Raw genomic sequence first — 16259 nt, 5'->3', positions numbered from 1 at the left:
TTTTTTTTTTTTTGTTTTTTTTTTTTTTTTTTTTTTTTGGGTTGTTTTGTTTTTCGAGACAGGGTTTTTCTGTGTAGCCCTGGTTGTCCTGGAACTCACTCTGCAGACCAGGTTAGCCTTGAACTCAGATTCTGACTACCTCTGCCTCCTGAATGTTGGGATTAAAGGGGTGTGCCCACTATTTTCTGAGACTACTTTTAATTAGAAGCAGGTGGGTTGTATTTTATGAGTAGTCTTTTGTTTATAAACTTTGTAGTGACTGAGAGTATGACACATGCTGGAGCCCTTGCCAAGCATGTGTGAGCCCTGGGTCTGACCCCACTGCGAATAAACCAGCAGACTGCTCGGGTTGGGCTCTTAAGGGCTGGTGTCCGGAATTCCCTGTTTATGAAGGGCGCCTTTAGAGGTGGTCTAGGTAGAGCCTGCACCTCCTCCAGTCACCCCGTCTCACTTGTCTAACCTTTCCCTGATGATGCACGGAGTAGCCGGCTCTCCATTTCCCAGCAGAGCAGTCCCTTCCTCACTCTGGTGTTCTCTGAAAAGAGCTAGTGCTCCTCCGGGCTCATTTTCAGACCAGGTAGGCTTTGTTAAAAATACTTTCTCACTCGACAGCCCATTTTGGTGTCACATTACTTGTAAGCCCAGCAACTGGGAAATGGACCCAGGAAGACCAGTGCAGGGGCATCAGTGGCTACATAGTGAGTTTGAGGCTAGCCTGTGCTACAGGAGACCTTGTCAAAAAAACAAAAAAGTAACAGCAACGATCATTTACCTTTTGATATTTGAACATTTATAGGACAAATGTTATTAACTCCAAATAAAATTTTGAATTTTTATACAAACTAAAAATACTAAATCTTCAGGATTGGAGAGCTGGTTCCGTGTTAAGAGTGCATACTACTCTGCAGAGGACCTGGCTCCCAGCATGCACCTCAAGCAGCTTAAAACTGCTTGTGACTCCAATTTCAAGGAATCTGATACTGTACATCTTCTGGCCCTCATGGGTTCCTGCACGCACTTGGTATACATAAACTTAGGAAAACTCACACGAAAAAATATTAAATCCTGCATCAGGATTAGTGGGGACACATTTATTTTGGGACTTTACTCCTGGTAGAGCACAATTCATTTTGTGTCATTTAAAATAAAGGGCGTTAGACAGACTAGCAGCTACTGCTTGGCATGTACATAGAGAGCTAACGTATATCTTTTTGTGTGTATAGTGATATGTATGATCTTAAAGTAGAAAATGCTTGTTTTTCTGTCCAGTAGGTCTTATATATGATAGTTGCTGTTTTTATTGCCTGTATTGTCTTGAGAGATATAATTCAATTTCCTTCAGTTGTCTGTTCTTGTAGGAGACTGCTTAGCTCTTGAACATACATCAGTTAACTGTCTTATCAAGTGCCAGTATAAATATACCAATACTGATGGCTGTAAAATAGTTTTTGAGAAAACTGTGTCAGTAATTTAAATATGTTTGCCTATTTATTTTACTAATCTTACTCAAAACATTTCCACTTTCAGTAAACTAAGTCCTTTTTAAAGCTAGCCATTTATTGAGCTGTAAAAGTTTTAACATGAAGGGGCACATAATAACAGATGGCTGAAATAGATGAATAAATTTAGCAGCATCTTTGTAGATTTCCCGTTGTCAATGTAACTTGTGTGTGACCTTTACAGGGCTGTTGTGGAGACGATAGTGGTCTCATGGAGGTGGAGGGCGCTCACCCACCCCGGACGATGAGCATTAGTGCTGCAGAGCTCAAACAGCTGCTCCAGAGCAAAGAAGAGGGTCCAGAGAGCTTGTTCCTTGAACTAGAGAAGCTTGTTTTGGTAAAAAGAAAACCAGAAAAAAATAGTAATAAATCAGCATTCCTTCTCAGTGTGACTAGTGCAAGCTTTCCGTGGTGCCTTTTTCAATATTATAACCCTTAGCTGGGTGTTTATACCTTCCAGGTAGCTCCTTGGATTGATAATCTGGAATATACTTTTCCATCATGTTATGAGTCTCACGAGCAAACAAAGGAAGTGTTGTTTGGATTGTTTGTTTTTCAATGCAGGAGGCCTCTGCTGCCATTGTTTAGGAATAAAATGACAAGTGTTTTGATGTTGGTTTTATTTTAATATGCTTAATGTTAAGTTGCTGACTTCTGGATGGTGTTCCAAATGTGCAGGGTCTCAGCGGAGCAGGGAACTGCCCGGCTAGCTCAGTCGGTAGAACAAGGGCTCAAGTGCTCTTGCTTTATTTGCTGGCATCTTCTCATTCTTCTGTCTGTGTCTAGGAGCATTCCAAAGATGATGACAATCTGGACTCTTTGCTGGACAATGTAGTTGGACTGAAGCAGATGCTGGAGTCGTCTGGTGACCCTTTGCCTCTCAGTGACCAGGATGTAGAGCCCGTACTGTCGGCTCCAGAATCTCTGCAGAATCTGTTCAACAACAGGTCAGTCAGTAGGGATTTGAGGTTTAGATGATGTAAATAATGGCTGCAGGAATCTTGGTTGGGGCAACCAACTTTTCGTAAAGAATGAGATAGCAAAAATTCCAGTGTTTGTAGGCCACCTACAGCCTCTTGCATATTTTATAGTTTTTGTTGTTTGTTTGCTTTTTAAGAAAGAAAAAATATGCATACTATGCCAGACATACAGACTGTGTAAAAACAGGCTGGCAGAACAAGGTTGACTGACCCCGAGCTCTGAGAATGTAGAACTTCTTTTTTATGGTTGTTCGTTTGGAAACAGGATCTCCTATAGCTTAGGCCTTCTGACTACTGGGATGAAAACTGCGAACCACTGTACTCAGAGTAAGGTGTCCACCTCTTAACTTTGGGAGCACTGAAGCCTTATTGAGCATCCAATGTGACATAGTCTCCGTATAGAAATTATAAGAATTAGCAGTTTCTATTAAAACTGGTACAGGGCTATCAGCCTGCACTTTTGGAAATTAAAGCCAGGCTATTTGGTTTACTGAAATCCCCAAGCCTATTACAGTGGGCCTTTTAATTTAGTTTTATTATTCTCCATACAGTACATCTTGACTGAAGCTTCCCCTCCCTCCATTCCTCCCAGTTCCCCTCCCGAAACCTCTTCTGTCCCCCAGACTCATCCCTCCCTTCTCCCCAAAAAAGAGCAGGCCTCTCAGGGATATCAGCTGAACACAGCACAAGAAGATGAAATAAGACCAGGCACAAACCCTCACATCAAAACTGGGCGAGGCAACCCAGTAGGAGGAAAGGGTCTCAAGAACAGCAAAGAGTCACCCTCACTCCCACCGTCAGGAGGCCCCCCACCCATTCCAAGCTAGCAGCCATAGTGTACATGCAGAGGTCCTAGCACAGACACATGTAGCCTCCTCCGTGATTTCTGATTCAGTCTCTGTGAGCCCCTATGAGCTCTGCTTAGTTGACTCCTTGGGCCATGTCCTCATGGTGCCCTTGGGGTCATCTGGCTCCCACAATTGCTCTTCCTCTTTTTCCACGGGATTCCCTGACTTCACAGGGGTGGGACTGGATAGAGACCTCCAACCTGGGCTCTCTCTCTCTGTGTCTAATGTTTGACTGTATCTCTACCTGCTCTTATCAGCTGCTGGAGGAAGCCTCTCTGACAACTGGACTAGGCACCGATGTGGGAATCATTTCATTGCCCCCCACAACTGTAGGATTATTTTGAAGCTTTGGTTTTTAAGGATACTTTATTCTTGAATAGGTTTTGGATGGATTAAGGGTGAATCTTATTCGTCATCTGGAGAGTAATCATTTTAGTTATGTCTTCTATAGATTTTACTTAGGTAAAGCTAAAATATTTTGTTTTGGGATTCTGCTTTTATTCACATCCCTTTTTTATATTCTAGGACTGCATATGTGCTAGCTGATGTCATGGATGATCAGTTGAAGTCTATGTGGTTTACTCCATTTCAGGCTGAAGAAATCGATACTGATCTAGATTTGGTATGAAGGATTTGATTACTAAGTTTTGGAAGAAGATGTTCTGTTTGTTGCTTTGTGTGTTGTTAGCATTCCAGTAGTTTATATGATATACTCTTAATGTCCATTGGAGGCGTTATCTTTATGACAGTCACATTCTTACTGAAATCTACAACTCAGTACTTTTATTCTGTTGGTTTTGCTTCAATCTAGTAGTGATTTGTATTTTGAGACTCTGATGAGGTAAGGCATTCTGTTGTGCACACATCCTCTGAAGCACGTGGTCTCTATGCTGCTGGGCACAGAGTAACGTACCTGACACAGCGCTGTCTGTTCTTCACTGGGTTCAGGGATGGAATGGTGCGGTCTCTTCCCTGGGAACTCGTACAGTGTATTATGGTATCAGTGTAATTGATGTTCGTAAGCATAGTGCTGAAGGTTCAGGATTGTAAAGACCGACTGTTTGATGCTTCTAAGAGGAGTATTTCTGTAGAATTTTATCCATAGCTTACTGAACTTATATATTGATTTTTTCTTTTCTTTTTTCTTTTAAAGCTGAGAGTTATTTTTTAAAAGATTTATTTATTATGTATACAGTGTTTTGACTCTATGTATTCCTGCAGGCCAGAAGAGAGCATCAGATCTCATTATAAATGGTTGTGAGCCACCATGTGGTTGCTGGAAATTGAACTCAGGAACTTTGGAAGAGCAATCAGTGCTCTTAACCTCTGAGCCATCTCTCCAGTCAGAAATCTACTTGGGTATTTCCTTGTCCAAAATATATTAGTGTTCATCTTGAGTAATGGGCCTGAAAGAATGAAATAATTTGAATTTACGATAACATTTAGTGTATTGATAGCTGCTTTTCCTTTAAGGAAAAAAAATACACATAGCTAAAATTACATTAAAGAATTTACTTTTGGTCTGAATTTTTTAATTAGTTCATTAGAACTGTGCTGTCCAGTAAACTCTGTTTAGGAGTAGAAATGTTCCTCACTTTTCTGGCTTTGGTATGGTAGCCAGTAGCTTTGTGTGACTGTTGGAAAATTAAAATTGAGGTAGTGTGACTGAAACATTGACTTTTAGCCAGGCATGATGTCTTACACCTGTGATCTCAGTCTTAGGAAAGGCAGAGGCAGAGGATCTGTGAGCTCAACGCCAGTCTCTCTACACAGTGAGCTCCAAGCACACAGGGCTACACATGTTAAGAACCTGTCTCTTCACAAAAAGCACTGAATTTTACTATGATTGAGTTCTAATTCTTATTTAGATACTCACATATGGGAGCTGGAGAGTATGCACAAGAATTGAGAGTACTCTCTGCTCTTGTGGAGGAATCCCTCTAGTTCTCACCTACATAGTCCCTCACAGTTACCTGTAACTTCAGTTCTGGGGGATCTGATGCCCCTTCTGATCTCTGTGGGCACGTGCAGGCAAAACACTCATAAACATAATGTAAATAAATAGCCTTTAAAAGAAAACCAAACCTCACATGTAGTTGAAGGCTGAGTTTCTATATTAGGCGATAGAATTTTAAAATATTTTAATAATTTTTAATATTTTAATAATATTAAATATTTTAAATATTTTTTTAAAAAAATTTAAAATATTTGTGTGAGAAGTTGTTCTTTTTCATCTGGGAGTGGTGGTTCACACCTGAAACTCCAGCACTAAGGTGACAGAGTCTGGAGAATTGTTCAAACTTGAAGGCCACAGAGTCGTTTCCAGGCCAGACTGAGCTGCAGAAAGAAAACAAGACTAAACCTAGTGTCTGTGTGTGTCCTTGTGTGTGTGTGTGTGTCCTTGTGTGTGTGTGTGTGTGTGTACGTGTACACACATACTGGAACTGGCCTTGAGATCCACCTGCCTCTGCCTTCTGAGTGCTGAGATTAAAAGTGTACACCACCACCGCCAGCTAAACTACTCCTCCTGCCCCGTTTTTTTCAAGACAGTGTTTCTCTGTGTAACAGCCCTGGCTGTCTGTAACTAGCTCTGAACTCACAGAGATCCGCCTGCCTCTGCCTCTGCCTCCTAAGTGTTGGGATTGAAGGCGTGCGCTACCACCTCCTGGCTAAGCCTTCCATTTTTAACCTAAAGTGGACCCACACTGTTTCCCAGTGATCACTGTGATTACAGTTTAGAGAAATTTTACATCTTGTAAGCAGCTTTAATTCTTGTTTCTCTGACATTAAGCCTAGGTTTGAATATCATGAGATGCATCAGGCTTTTGGGAGTCTGCTGCATGTAACCCTTTCCTCACAGGAGTGGGTACCGCATTAGGTGGCCCAGTGCGTTATTTCCATAGTGATTGGAAATGTTCGTTAGGTATTCTAGTGTTAATTTATTTAGAGTAATCCTGAGTTCAAGGTCGAACACAGTCTTCTAGATTTACAGACCTGCAGCTTTGAGGAGGAATGCCGCAAAATAATTAGTTGAATTCCTAGGGCTTTCTTTTTTGTTAATACCAATGATGCTACTTTCTGAAAACATAGAGAAGTAGATTTATAACTAATTTACCATGAGAGTGAAATAGAATTGGTTGGTAATGGCAGTTTCTGTAGTGGAAGCTACACAAGCGTAAATTTAATGTATTTAATTTTATGTTTTTGACTGCAGGTGAAGGTCGACCTGATTGAGCTCTCTGAAAAGTGCTGTAGTGATTTCGATTTGCACTCGGAATTAGAGCGTTCATTTTTGTCAGAACCGTCATCTCCAGGAAGAACCAAGACTACTAAGGGATTTAAACTTGGGAAGCATAAACATGAGACATTCATAACTTCAAGGTAATGTTTATTCCATAGAAGAGTTCAGAGTACTTGCTGCTCTTGTGGAGATAGACACATATCTGTCTGTCCCCCCCTTTTTCCCCTGAGGTGGGGTTTCTCTGTGTAGCTCTGACCTGGAATTTACTCTGTAGCCCAGGCTGGCCTTAAACTCACAGAGATTCTCCTACCTCTGTTTCCTGAGTGCTGGGATTAAAGGTGTGAACCACCTTAGTTGGCATAATTGTAATACAAGCTTTTAAAGTGAGTTATTTGTCAGGGTGACCGGTGCATTATGTTCCTTTGTTGCTGCTGTTGCTGGGGTTTGAATCCAGTGCATTGTAATTCCTGATCACACTGAGCTATCGTGAGCCTTCATTGTACTGTTTTTCCTTTGAGCAAGAAGCAGACTGACTGGATTGTTTAAAAAATAGTTTTATTAACAAACAAGCATACCTGATAGTTATTACAGAAAGTAATATTTCTGGAACAGTTCCTGTAAGTGGAAGCAGCAAACAATGAAATTCCACTTTTAGTATTGTAAAGATGGATCATAACATTTTCACTGGAAATCTGAAGTTTTCCCATGTTGTCTTAACAGTGGAAAATCTGAATACATCGAGCCTGCCAAGCGAGCTCATGTTGTGCCGCCACCACGAGGCCGGGGCCGGGGCGGATTTGGGCAGGGCATCCGACCCCATGATATTTTTCGTCAGAGAAAGCAGAATACAAGTAGGCCACCGTCTATGCACGTGGATGACTTTGTTGCAGCTGAAAGTAAAGAAGTGGTCCCTCAGGATGGACTTCCCCAGCCGAAGCGGCCACTCAAAGTATCACAGAAGATCTCCTCCCGCGGTGGATTTTCAGGCAACCGTGGGGGACGGGGTGCTTTTCACAGTCAGAACAGGTTCTTCACACCGCCTGCCTCAAAAGGTAACTCCTGGTCTGCAGTGATGGAGTAGTAAACATGTGACCCAGAGAGGAGCGGTTCAGAGGACACTCCTTCTCTGTCAGTGTGCAGAGTACTATTGCATGGGGTATAAAATAAAACCACAAGTAGCTCTCTTGTTTATTTCCCTGTGATATGTTGTACTTTTAGTTTTTGGTTTTTTTTTTTCCCCTTTTCTTTGTTTCTTCCTTCCTTTTTTTTTTTTTTTTTTTTACCCCCTTGAGACGGTAGCCCTGGTTGTCTTGGAACTTGCTCTATCAACCAAGTTGACCGTGAACTCACAGAGGCCTGCCAGCCTCCACCTCCCGAGTGCTGGGATTACAGGTGTGTGCCATCTACACCTGACTTTTTTCCTTTTCTTTTTACTAGTTTCCTTTTTACATTGGATTTTTTTTTTGAGACAGTGTCTCACAGTGTACCCTTGAAAACAATTCTAATATATTTTATTTCAGGGTATTTTGCTTACTTACACATGTTTCTATACATCACACGTGTGCCTGTTGCCCAACAAGACCAGAAGAGGGTATTGGATCCTCTCCAACTGTAGTTACACGATTGCTAACCACCATGCGGGTGCTAGGAATTGAACCCTGTCCTCTAGAAGAGCAGCCAGTGCGTTTAACCCTGAGCTATCTATCTAGCCCTTACAATGAATATTTCATATATCCTTCCTGAGTAATACACATGTATCATTTTTACAGTTATCCCTCTTAACATTTTCTTAAGAGTCTCTGTATAGTTCATTTCTTACTTTTCTTACCTAGTTTCTTGTCTTTTCTGTGTTCCCTGCTGTGTGCTATGTGTGGGGACATGTGTGGAGGAAGGTCAGGGTATGTAGATGCTAGGCGTTGATATGGGTTGTCTTCCTCCAGTGGTCTCCACCTTATATCCTGACACCGAATCTTTCTCTTGACTCCGGGGCTTGCTGGGTCAGCTGGACCAGCCAGCCAGCATCACTGCTTCTCTAGTGCTGGCATTGCAAGTGGCCTCCTATGCTTGCCCAATATTACGTGTGTGTCAGTTACTCATGCCTTTGTAGCCAGCCCTTTTCCCCTCCGAGCCATCTCCCTGGCTCTCTACATTGTTCTTCTGAGACAGGTGTTATGTAGTTCAGGCTTGGAACCCATAGTCCTGCTGCCTCCCTCTTCCCAGTGCCGGCTGTGCACTGTGTGTGTGTGTGCATGTGTACACACACATATGTGTATATGCGTCCAGACTAGGCGGCATTGGATCCCTCGGAACTAGAGTTACAGATATTTTTGAGCTGCCCAACATGGGTGCTGGTATTTGAAGTCTGGTCCTCATGATTGAACCTGAAGTGCTTTCACCTGCTGAGCTGTCTCTCCAGCCCCTTATTTTCTTTTAATGTTGTATTTGGTTAACTTTAAATTGTCTTGAGTTTAGAAACTGATTATACTTAGAGCTGTTACTCCTTTTTTTGTTACTGTTTTGTTTTGTTTTTATATAAAGTGTTGCTATTTAGCAAGATTCACCCCAAACTTGTGATCCTCTTGCTTCAGCAAGTATTGGAGACATAAACATATGCTACTCCACTGGCTTCAGAGACCTGTCTCTTCTCTCCTTCTCCCCCTCCCCCCCCTTCTGCTCCCTTTCTCTCTTGCTCTCTCACTCTCCCTTCTCTTCACTTCACTCTCTTCTCTCTCACTTTGAGGCAGGGTCTCATGAATTGTACGTGTGGAGACTGGCTTCACATTCACTGTGTAGTCAAGGACGTGTCTTCTTTACCTCATGAGTCTTGGGATGACAGGCATATGCCACCACAAGCCAGCCAGATTCTTTACTGGTGAACTCTGGCGTGTTTTCACATCTGCTGAGTTAGGAGGGTATGACATCAGGACTGTTTTCAGAACTTCACCTAGCAGCCTGTATCACCCCAGGTGTATTCTGTTGGCACCACTTTACAGAAGAGAACGTAAGTGGCAGAACTACTGTCTGACAGTCTGGGCTGTGCGTACCTGCTCTCACCACTGTGACATGCTCTTCAGTGTAGAGACCTTCAGCTTCTGTTCCATAGCATTTGAAGATGAAGAAAAGCCTGTGAGCTGGGCAGTAGTGGCGCAAGCCTTTAATTCCAACACTTGGGATGACATAGAGGTAGGCAGATCTCTGAGTTCGAGGCCAGCCTGGTCTACAAAGTGAGTTCCAGGATAGTCAGAACTGTTACAGAGAAACCCTGTCTAGAAAAACCAAAAACCAAAAAAAAAAAAAAAAAAAAAAAAAAAAAAAAAAAAAAAAAAAAAAAAAAAAAAAAAAAAAAAAAAGGAGAGAGAAGAAGAAGAAGGAAGGAAAAACCTGTGAGATTTTCATTAATCCAGTTGGGTGGTAGTGTGTGATGCTGAGCAACCTGTACCCTCCACACTCGGGAGATGGGAGGCAGGAAGACTGCAGGTTTGAAGCTGGTTTGGGCTGTGACTGTGACATGGCAAGACCCTTTCTTAAAAATCCCCAAGCAAGGGAAATAATCCTGTTGATTATATTGCTTGTGTTTAGGGAACTACAGTCGTCGGGAAGGAACCAGAGGCTCTAGTTGGAGTGCTCAGAATACTCCTCGAGGAAATTATAATGAAAGTCGCGGCGGCCAGAGCAATTTTAACAGAGGTCCTCTTCCACCATTACGGCCACTTAGTTCTGCAGGTACATGTTCTTCCGTACTTGTTCTTGCTGAGATCTCTTTCAGCTTACAAAGGTCATTCACTTTTGTATTGGGAGAGACTATTTTAGTATGTTGACTTACTTTAGAGTTAGATTTATATCTGGGAATGAAACTTAACCATTAGTATAAGTAATGTCTCATGATGATAAACTATATTTAAAAAACAAACCAGTTGTTATGGTGCTTTTTAACTGCAAAGTATTGATAGCAAAGGCAGCACCGTACGGTAGATACTGTATTGATAGCAAAGGTAGCACCGTACGGTAGATACTGTATTGATAGCAAAGGCAGCACCGTACGGTAGATACTGTATTGATAGCAAAGGCAGCATCGTACGGTAGATACTGTATTGATAGCAAAGGCAGCATCGTACGGTAGATACTGTATTGATAGCAAAGGCAGCATCGTACGGTAGATACTGTATTGATAGCAAAGGCAGCATCGTACGGTAGATACTGTATTGATAGCAAAGGCAGCATCGTACGGTAGATACTGTATTGATAGCAAAGGCAGCATCGTACGGTAGATACTGTATTGATAGCAAAGGCAGCATCGTACGGTAGATACTGTATTGATAGCAAAGGCAGCATCGTACGGTAGATACTGTATTGATAGCAAAGGCAGCATCGTACGGTAGATACTGTATTGATAGCAAAGGCAGCATCGTACGGTAGATACTGTATTGATAGCAAAGGCAGCATCGTACGGTAGATACTGTATTGATAGCAAAGGCAGCATCGTACGGTAGATACTGTATTGATAGCAAAGGCAGCATCGTACGGTAGATACTGTATTGATAGCAAAGGCAGCATCGTACGGTAGATACTGTATTGATAGCAAAGGCAGCATCGTACGGTAGATACTGTATTGATAGCAAAGGCAGCATCGTACGGTAGATACTGTATTGATAGCAAAGGCAGCATCGTACGGTAGATACTGTATTGATAGCAAAGGCAGCATCGTACGGTAGATACTGTATTGATAGCAAAGGCAGCATCGTATGGTAGATACTGTATTGATAGCAAAGGCAGCATCGTACGGTAGATACTGTATTGATAGCAAAGGCAGCATCGTATGGTAGATACTGTATTGATAGCAAAGGCAGCATTGTACGGTAGATACTGTATTGATAGCAAAGGCAGCATCGTATGGTAGATACTGTATTGATAGCAAAGGCAGCATTGTACGGTAGGTGCTGTTTAGTGTGTAGTTTTATAAGCATAGAACCTTTTTCTACATTACTACCTCAAGTTTAGGATTCTTGTCAGAAGTTGCTTTGGTTTTAAAACAACATTCTAAAAGTGAGTCATTTTTAAAAAGATTATGTATAGGTGTGTGGGGTATTGTATGGGGTTGGGGTATTGTATAAGGGGGTGTGTATGTAGATATGGGTATAAGTGTGTGTGTTGGGGGAGGTCTCTTGTTCATTTTCAGCCCCTTAGACCAAAAATAATCACAGAGAAGCTGTATTATTTAAATCACTACTTGGCCAATCACTTAAGCGTATTGCTAGCTAGCTCTTATATCTTTGGTTAACCCATTTCTATTAATCTGTGTATCGCCATGTGGCTGTGGCTTACTGGCAAGGTCCCAACGCGTCTGTCCCTGATGGCTTCTTGCGACTCCACCTTCTTTCTCCCAGCTTTCGGTTTAGTTTTCCCTGCCTAGCTCTACTCTGCCCTATCACAGGCCAAAGCAGCTTCTTTATTCATTAACCATTAAAAGCAACACATGTACAGAAGGACCTACTACATCATCTTCCTCTTTCTGTCTAAATAAAATGGAAGGCTTTAACTTTAACATAGTAAAATTATATCTAACAAAACAAGTAAGAATTACACTATTCTTCAACTCCATCTAAGACTCCAGAAGGATATAATATTACCTAAGTAAACAGGAAGTGCATTGTAAGCAACTTCCAAAACTAGAATTGACAGAGACATCTCGTTACCTGGACAGTCACCCAAAGGTCTTTTGTAATGTTGTGAGCACCCGTCTTCAGTCTACTGGCCCATAGTATCTGACAGACCTTTCCATGAAGAAGGAAATTTCAAAGACAGTTCTGCCTATATTGGCAGTTTGTCAGTCACTTTCTTCTGTGTCCTGCAGAATGTCTGGCAGACTCTTTTTGTTCTTTCATGAAGCAGGAATTTCAAAGGATTGTCTCACCTTTAGGCAAGTTCAGCAGTCATTTTTCTGTGAGTCCTGCATGTCCAGTTCATACAGCATAACATCAAGCAGTCCAGGCAAGAGCAGTTTCTTGCCCAAATGGCTAACAAACTCCATAAGGAGCCTCTTCAATGCCCATCATCCTCTTGAAATAGATTGGTGTTGCCAGGAGCAGATGTGTCTCATTGTCATAAAAAGTCCTAACTTCTTAAAACATTTTAAATGCTATATTCTGAAGGTCTCTGAAAGATTTGAAGAATACCTATCTAACTGAAATATATCTCTACATATCTAGAAAACCTAACTAACATGACTACAAGCTTGACTACTATAGATGACTCTCTATTTACCTATATTTCTTAATTATACATTACATTTTTAAATGAGCTACACAAACACAATACATTAATCAAGAGCAGAAATATATATATAACAAAATTGACCTTAAATTTGTATCAATAAACCAAGATTCATACCAATGCAAATCTCTCTAGCATGTGTGTGTGCACACGCATGTGTGGGTTGGGGTAGGTGGGTTCCTGAAAAGGGCAGAAGGCACTGGATTCCCTGGATCTTGAGTTACCTGACAGATGCTGAGAAGGTGTGGAGCAAAGTCCTGCAAGAGCAGCAAATGTTCTTAGCCACTGAATTATCTCTCCAGCTCTGAAATAAATTCTGTTGGGATATAATTAGCTTACCTATTTAAAAGTCTAAGTGCTTACACCACAGGAAAGGAAGGATGTTGAACTAAAAGTGGTCTTTTTCCTCTCTAGGTTACCGCCCGAGTCCTCGGGATAGAGCTTCCAGAGGCCGTGGGGGGCTCGGACCTTCCTGGGCTAGTACCAACAGCGGCAGTGGAGGCTCCAGAGGGAAGTTTGTCAGTGGAGGCAGTGGGAGAGGTCGTCATGTACGGTCTTTTACTCGATAGACTTGGGAACACTCAAGGAAATGGACATTTCATGAGGACAAAAAAAAAAAATTGAAGGACCAATTTAGACTTAGCAGCTGTACCTGAAGACATCTGAGAGAATATTTTTATCTGAAGAAAGCAGATTTTGTTTGATACTTAACGAGATTTCAATAAAAATCCAAACTTTGTATGTATGTTTGTATATATTTTTCCCATTTTTATATGGTATTTATTTAGAAAATTTCTAGATAGAAAGAGAAGAAATGACTTGTTTTGTATTTTTCTTGCTTATACTATATAAATTCCCAAACTTTCTTAGCCCGTGACACCTTTTAGTGTGTCAGTAGTAATTTCACAGTGTCCCCAGTCAAAAGCAGATGTAATACTTGTGTTTATTAAACAGTTAGGTCCAACCAGCTGAAGCCTTTCTGCCATCAGCACAGGTCTGTGGACACTGCTCAGTGCCTCGGCCTTGGAGACAGCAGCCTTTCCCCAGGTTTCTCCAGCAGTGCGGTGTATAAACCGCTGACCGTTTGCTACAAGTGTGTGCTGCTCTGGAAACTCAGACACTGCTATCACCCGTGCAGATGCTGCGGTTTCCGGAAAGTTCAGACATTGTGTAGCACCCATGCTCTTGTCCTGAGGTGCCCCCACAGTTTAGAAGTCATAGCTGGTGCAGCAGAAGAAAAGCACTTCTGTATGTTAGATGTACAAACGTTGCTTCAGCTTTGGGCCGACTGTTGCTATTTTATTATATAGTTATTTAAAGCCTAAAATTCGGCGTATTCTAATATGGTTATTTTGGGAATCAGAAGCATCTACTTTATATTCAGAAATAAAACTTATAACTTTGACAAAGGAGCCATATTTCCCCCAAGGTATGTCTTAATTCATTGAGCCTATACAAATGGCATAAAATACAGAGTTCTCTTAAACAAAAATAAGTGTATGAGTCTCATTGCATCCTAACATTCTGTTTGGGGGATTAATTGTGAGTGAATTTAATATTTGTTTATTAGGAAAAAGAGCCTTTAAAAGCTCAGCTTTAGAGGTGAGGGTTTAACTTAGTAGTAGAAATGCTTGTTTGACATGTGTGATTAATCACTAGCAGCGTGTATGTATGTGCGTGTGTGTGCGTGCTTGCGTATCCACATTTGTGCACGTGCATGAAAAGTTCCAGTGTAAAGATTTTGATGCTGAAGTGCAAGGTGATGAAAATCTTGAATAATAGCCTGGAGCAACCCAAGCTATTAGTCTGCTCAGGCTGCTATAATAAAATACAATAGACTGGATGGCTTAAGTTATAGAAATCTCACAGTTCTTGGAAGTCCAAGGTCAGGCCTTTGGTGTAACTGGGTTCTGGTGACTTTTTCTTAGCGTGTAGGTGAGGCCCTCTTCTATCAATCATAGACAGAGGGTGTTAGCAATTAGCCAGGCAAGCCGGGCAGTGGTGGTGCTCGCCTTTAATCCCAGCAAGTGGGAGGCTGAGGCAGGCGGATCTCTGTGAGTTAAAAGCCAGCCTGGTCTACAAGAGCTAGTTCCAGGACAGCCAGGGCTACACAGAGAAACACAGGCAAAAAATGTTGCTGGTAGTAATCAGTGTGTTTCAAGCAGTAGGAAGTTTAGCCAGGTTAGTTTTATTGCTTTTTACAACAGCTTGGGAAAACCTACAGAAGATCAATAACTAGAACATACGTGGGCATGGCTCACAAGCATCTGTATTTTGATCAGGTCCCCTCCTCTGGCCTGCAGACAGAACACTGTATACATAATAAATAAATAAAGTTTAAAAAGTAAAAAGCTTTAAAAAAAAAAAAGAACAATATGAAGTTCTAAGTGTATAAGTATGAAATGACCTGGAACTCTTAAATAACCCAACCAGTATGTTCCAATGTAATTGTATTGTGAGTGCTCTACAGTAGCTGCTTCCAAATATCTAAACAGATAAAATGGGAGGGGTTCTTAATGCCACCTTTATAATGTTAGACTAAGTAACAACTTTTTTGGGAACTACTTTAAATGAAGGCTAAGGTGAAAAATTTATGTCAATTTTTAGTTTTAGAAATTTAGAAGTAGGTGTGGTGGTATACATTTTTAATCTCAGCACTTGGGAGGCAGAGGCAGGCAGATCTCTGTGAGCTCCAGGCTAACTAGAGATACAGTGAGATCCTGTCTCAAATAAAAACAAAAATCTTAAAAAATAACTAAATTACATGGTGGGCATGATGACAAACAGTTAATTCAATCCTGCACTGAAAAGGCAGAGGTAGATCAGTGTGTTCAAGGCCAGCCTGGTCTATATATACAGTTAGTTTCAGGCCAGTCAGGATGACTTAGTGGGACCCTGTATCAAATAAAAATAAAACTCTTTAAAAAGAAATAATGAGCAAGATGTTAAAGGGGAAATAGCTCCCTAATTTAGAGAAATGACACAGACTGGAGTATAACAGAGGCTGAGACTTGTCGGGTGAATGGAGGACCAGCGGGGATCCAGGGAATAGTTGACCTTGGCCTCAGCACCAGGGCGAAGCGGGTGCTAGTGTCCCTAGGGTGCTCCCGGCTAAACAGCTCCTGAGCTTCCTTTGGTCGGGGGAGGACTGAAGCAACTTGTGGTCTGTTTCTTAGAATTAAAATGTTTTCCCGGTGGTATGGTGCAATTCTTTAATCCCAGCACTTGGGAGGTTAAGGCAGGCCCATCTCTGTGAGTTCAAGGCTTAGCCTGGTCTACAGAGTGAGTTTTAGGTCAGCCTGCTCTAGAGAGTGAGTTCCAGGTCATTCAGGGATACACAGAGAAACCCTGTCTGGAAAAAGAACAAAACAAAACAAAGCTATATATATATACACACATACACACACACACACACACACAC

The 16259-nt window shown here is 41.6% G+C and overlaps 1 protein-coding gene across 2 annotated transcripts in view; it reads left to right on the top strand.

The window, feature by feature from the left end:
- Window positions 1-13583, top strand: part of Virma (vir like m6A methyltransferase associated) — a 63442-nt gene extending 49859 nt beyond the window's left edge. The window contains exons 18-24 of one of the 2 annotated variants that reach the window (XM_050165160.1): window positions 1684-1836; window positions 2286-2446; window positions 3853-3949; window positions 6542-6708; window positions 7289-7620; window positions 10148-10291; window positions 13253-13583. In XM_050165160.1, the coding sequence (XP_050021117.1) occupies window positions 1684-1836; window positions 2286-2446; window positions 3853-3949; window positions 6542-6708; window positions 7289-7620; window positions 10148-10291; window positions 13253-13407 (1209 nt within the window). In that variant the 3' untranslated portion in view covers window positions 13408-13583. The remainder of the gene's footprint in view (window positions 1-1683; window positions 1837-2285; window positions 2447-3852; window positions 3950-6541; window positions 6709-7288; window positions 7621-10147; window positions 10292-13252) is intronic. The other variant, XM_050165170.1, reaches the window with a different exon arrangement.
- Window positions 13584-16259: the final 2676 nt, after the last annotated feature.

This window comes from Alexandromys fortis, unplaced genomic scaffold, assembly GCF_014885135.2.
Source record: "Alexandromys fortis isolate MF-2015 unplaced genomic scaffold, M_Fortis_MF-2015_v1.1 scaffold_18, whole genome shotgun sequence".
Classification (NCBI taxonomy): Eukaryota; Metazoa; Chordata; class Mammalia; order Rodentia; family Cricetidae; genus Alexandromys; species Alexandromys fortis.
The sequence above is the reverse complement of the archived record's forward strand: the minus strand, read 5'-3'. Positions and strand labels throughout refer to the sequence as shown.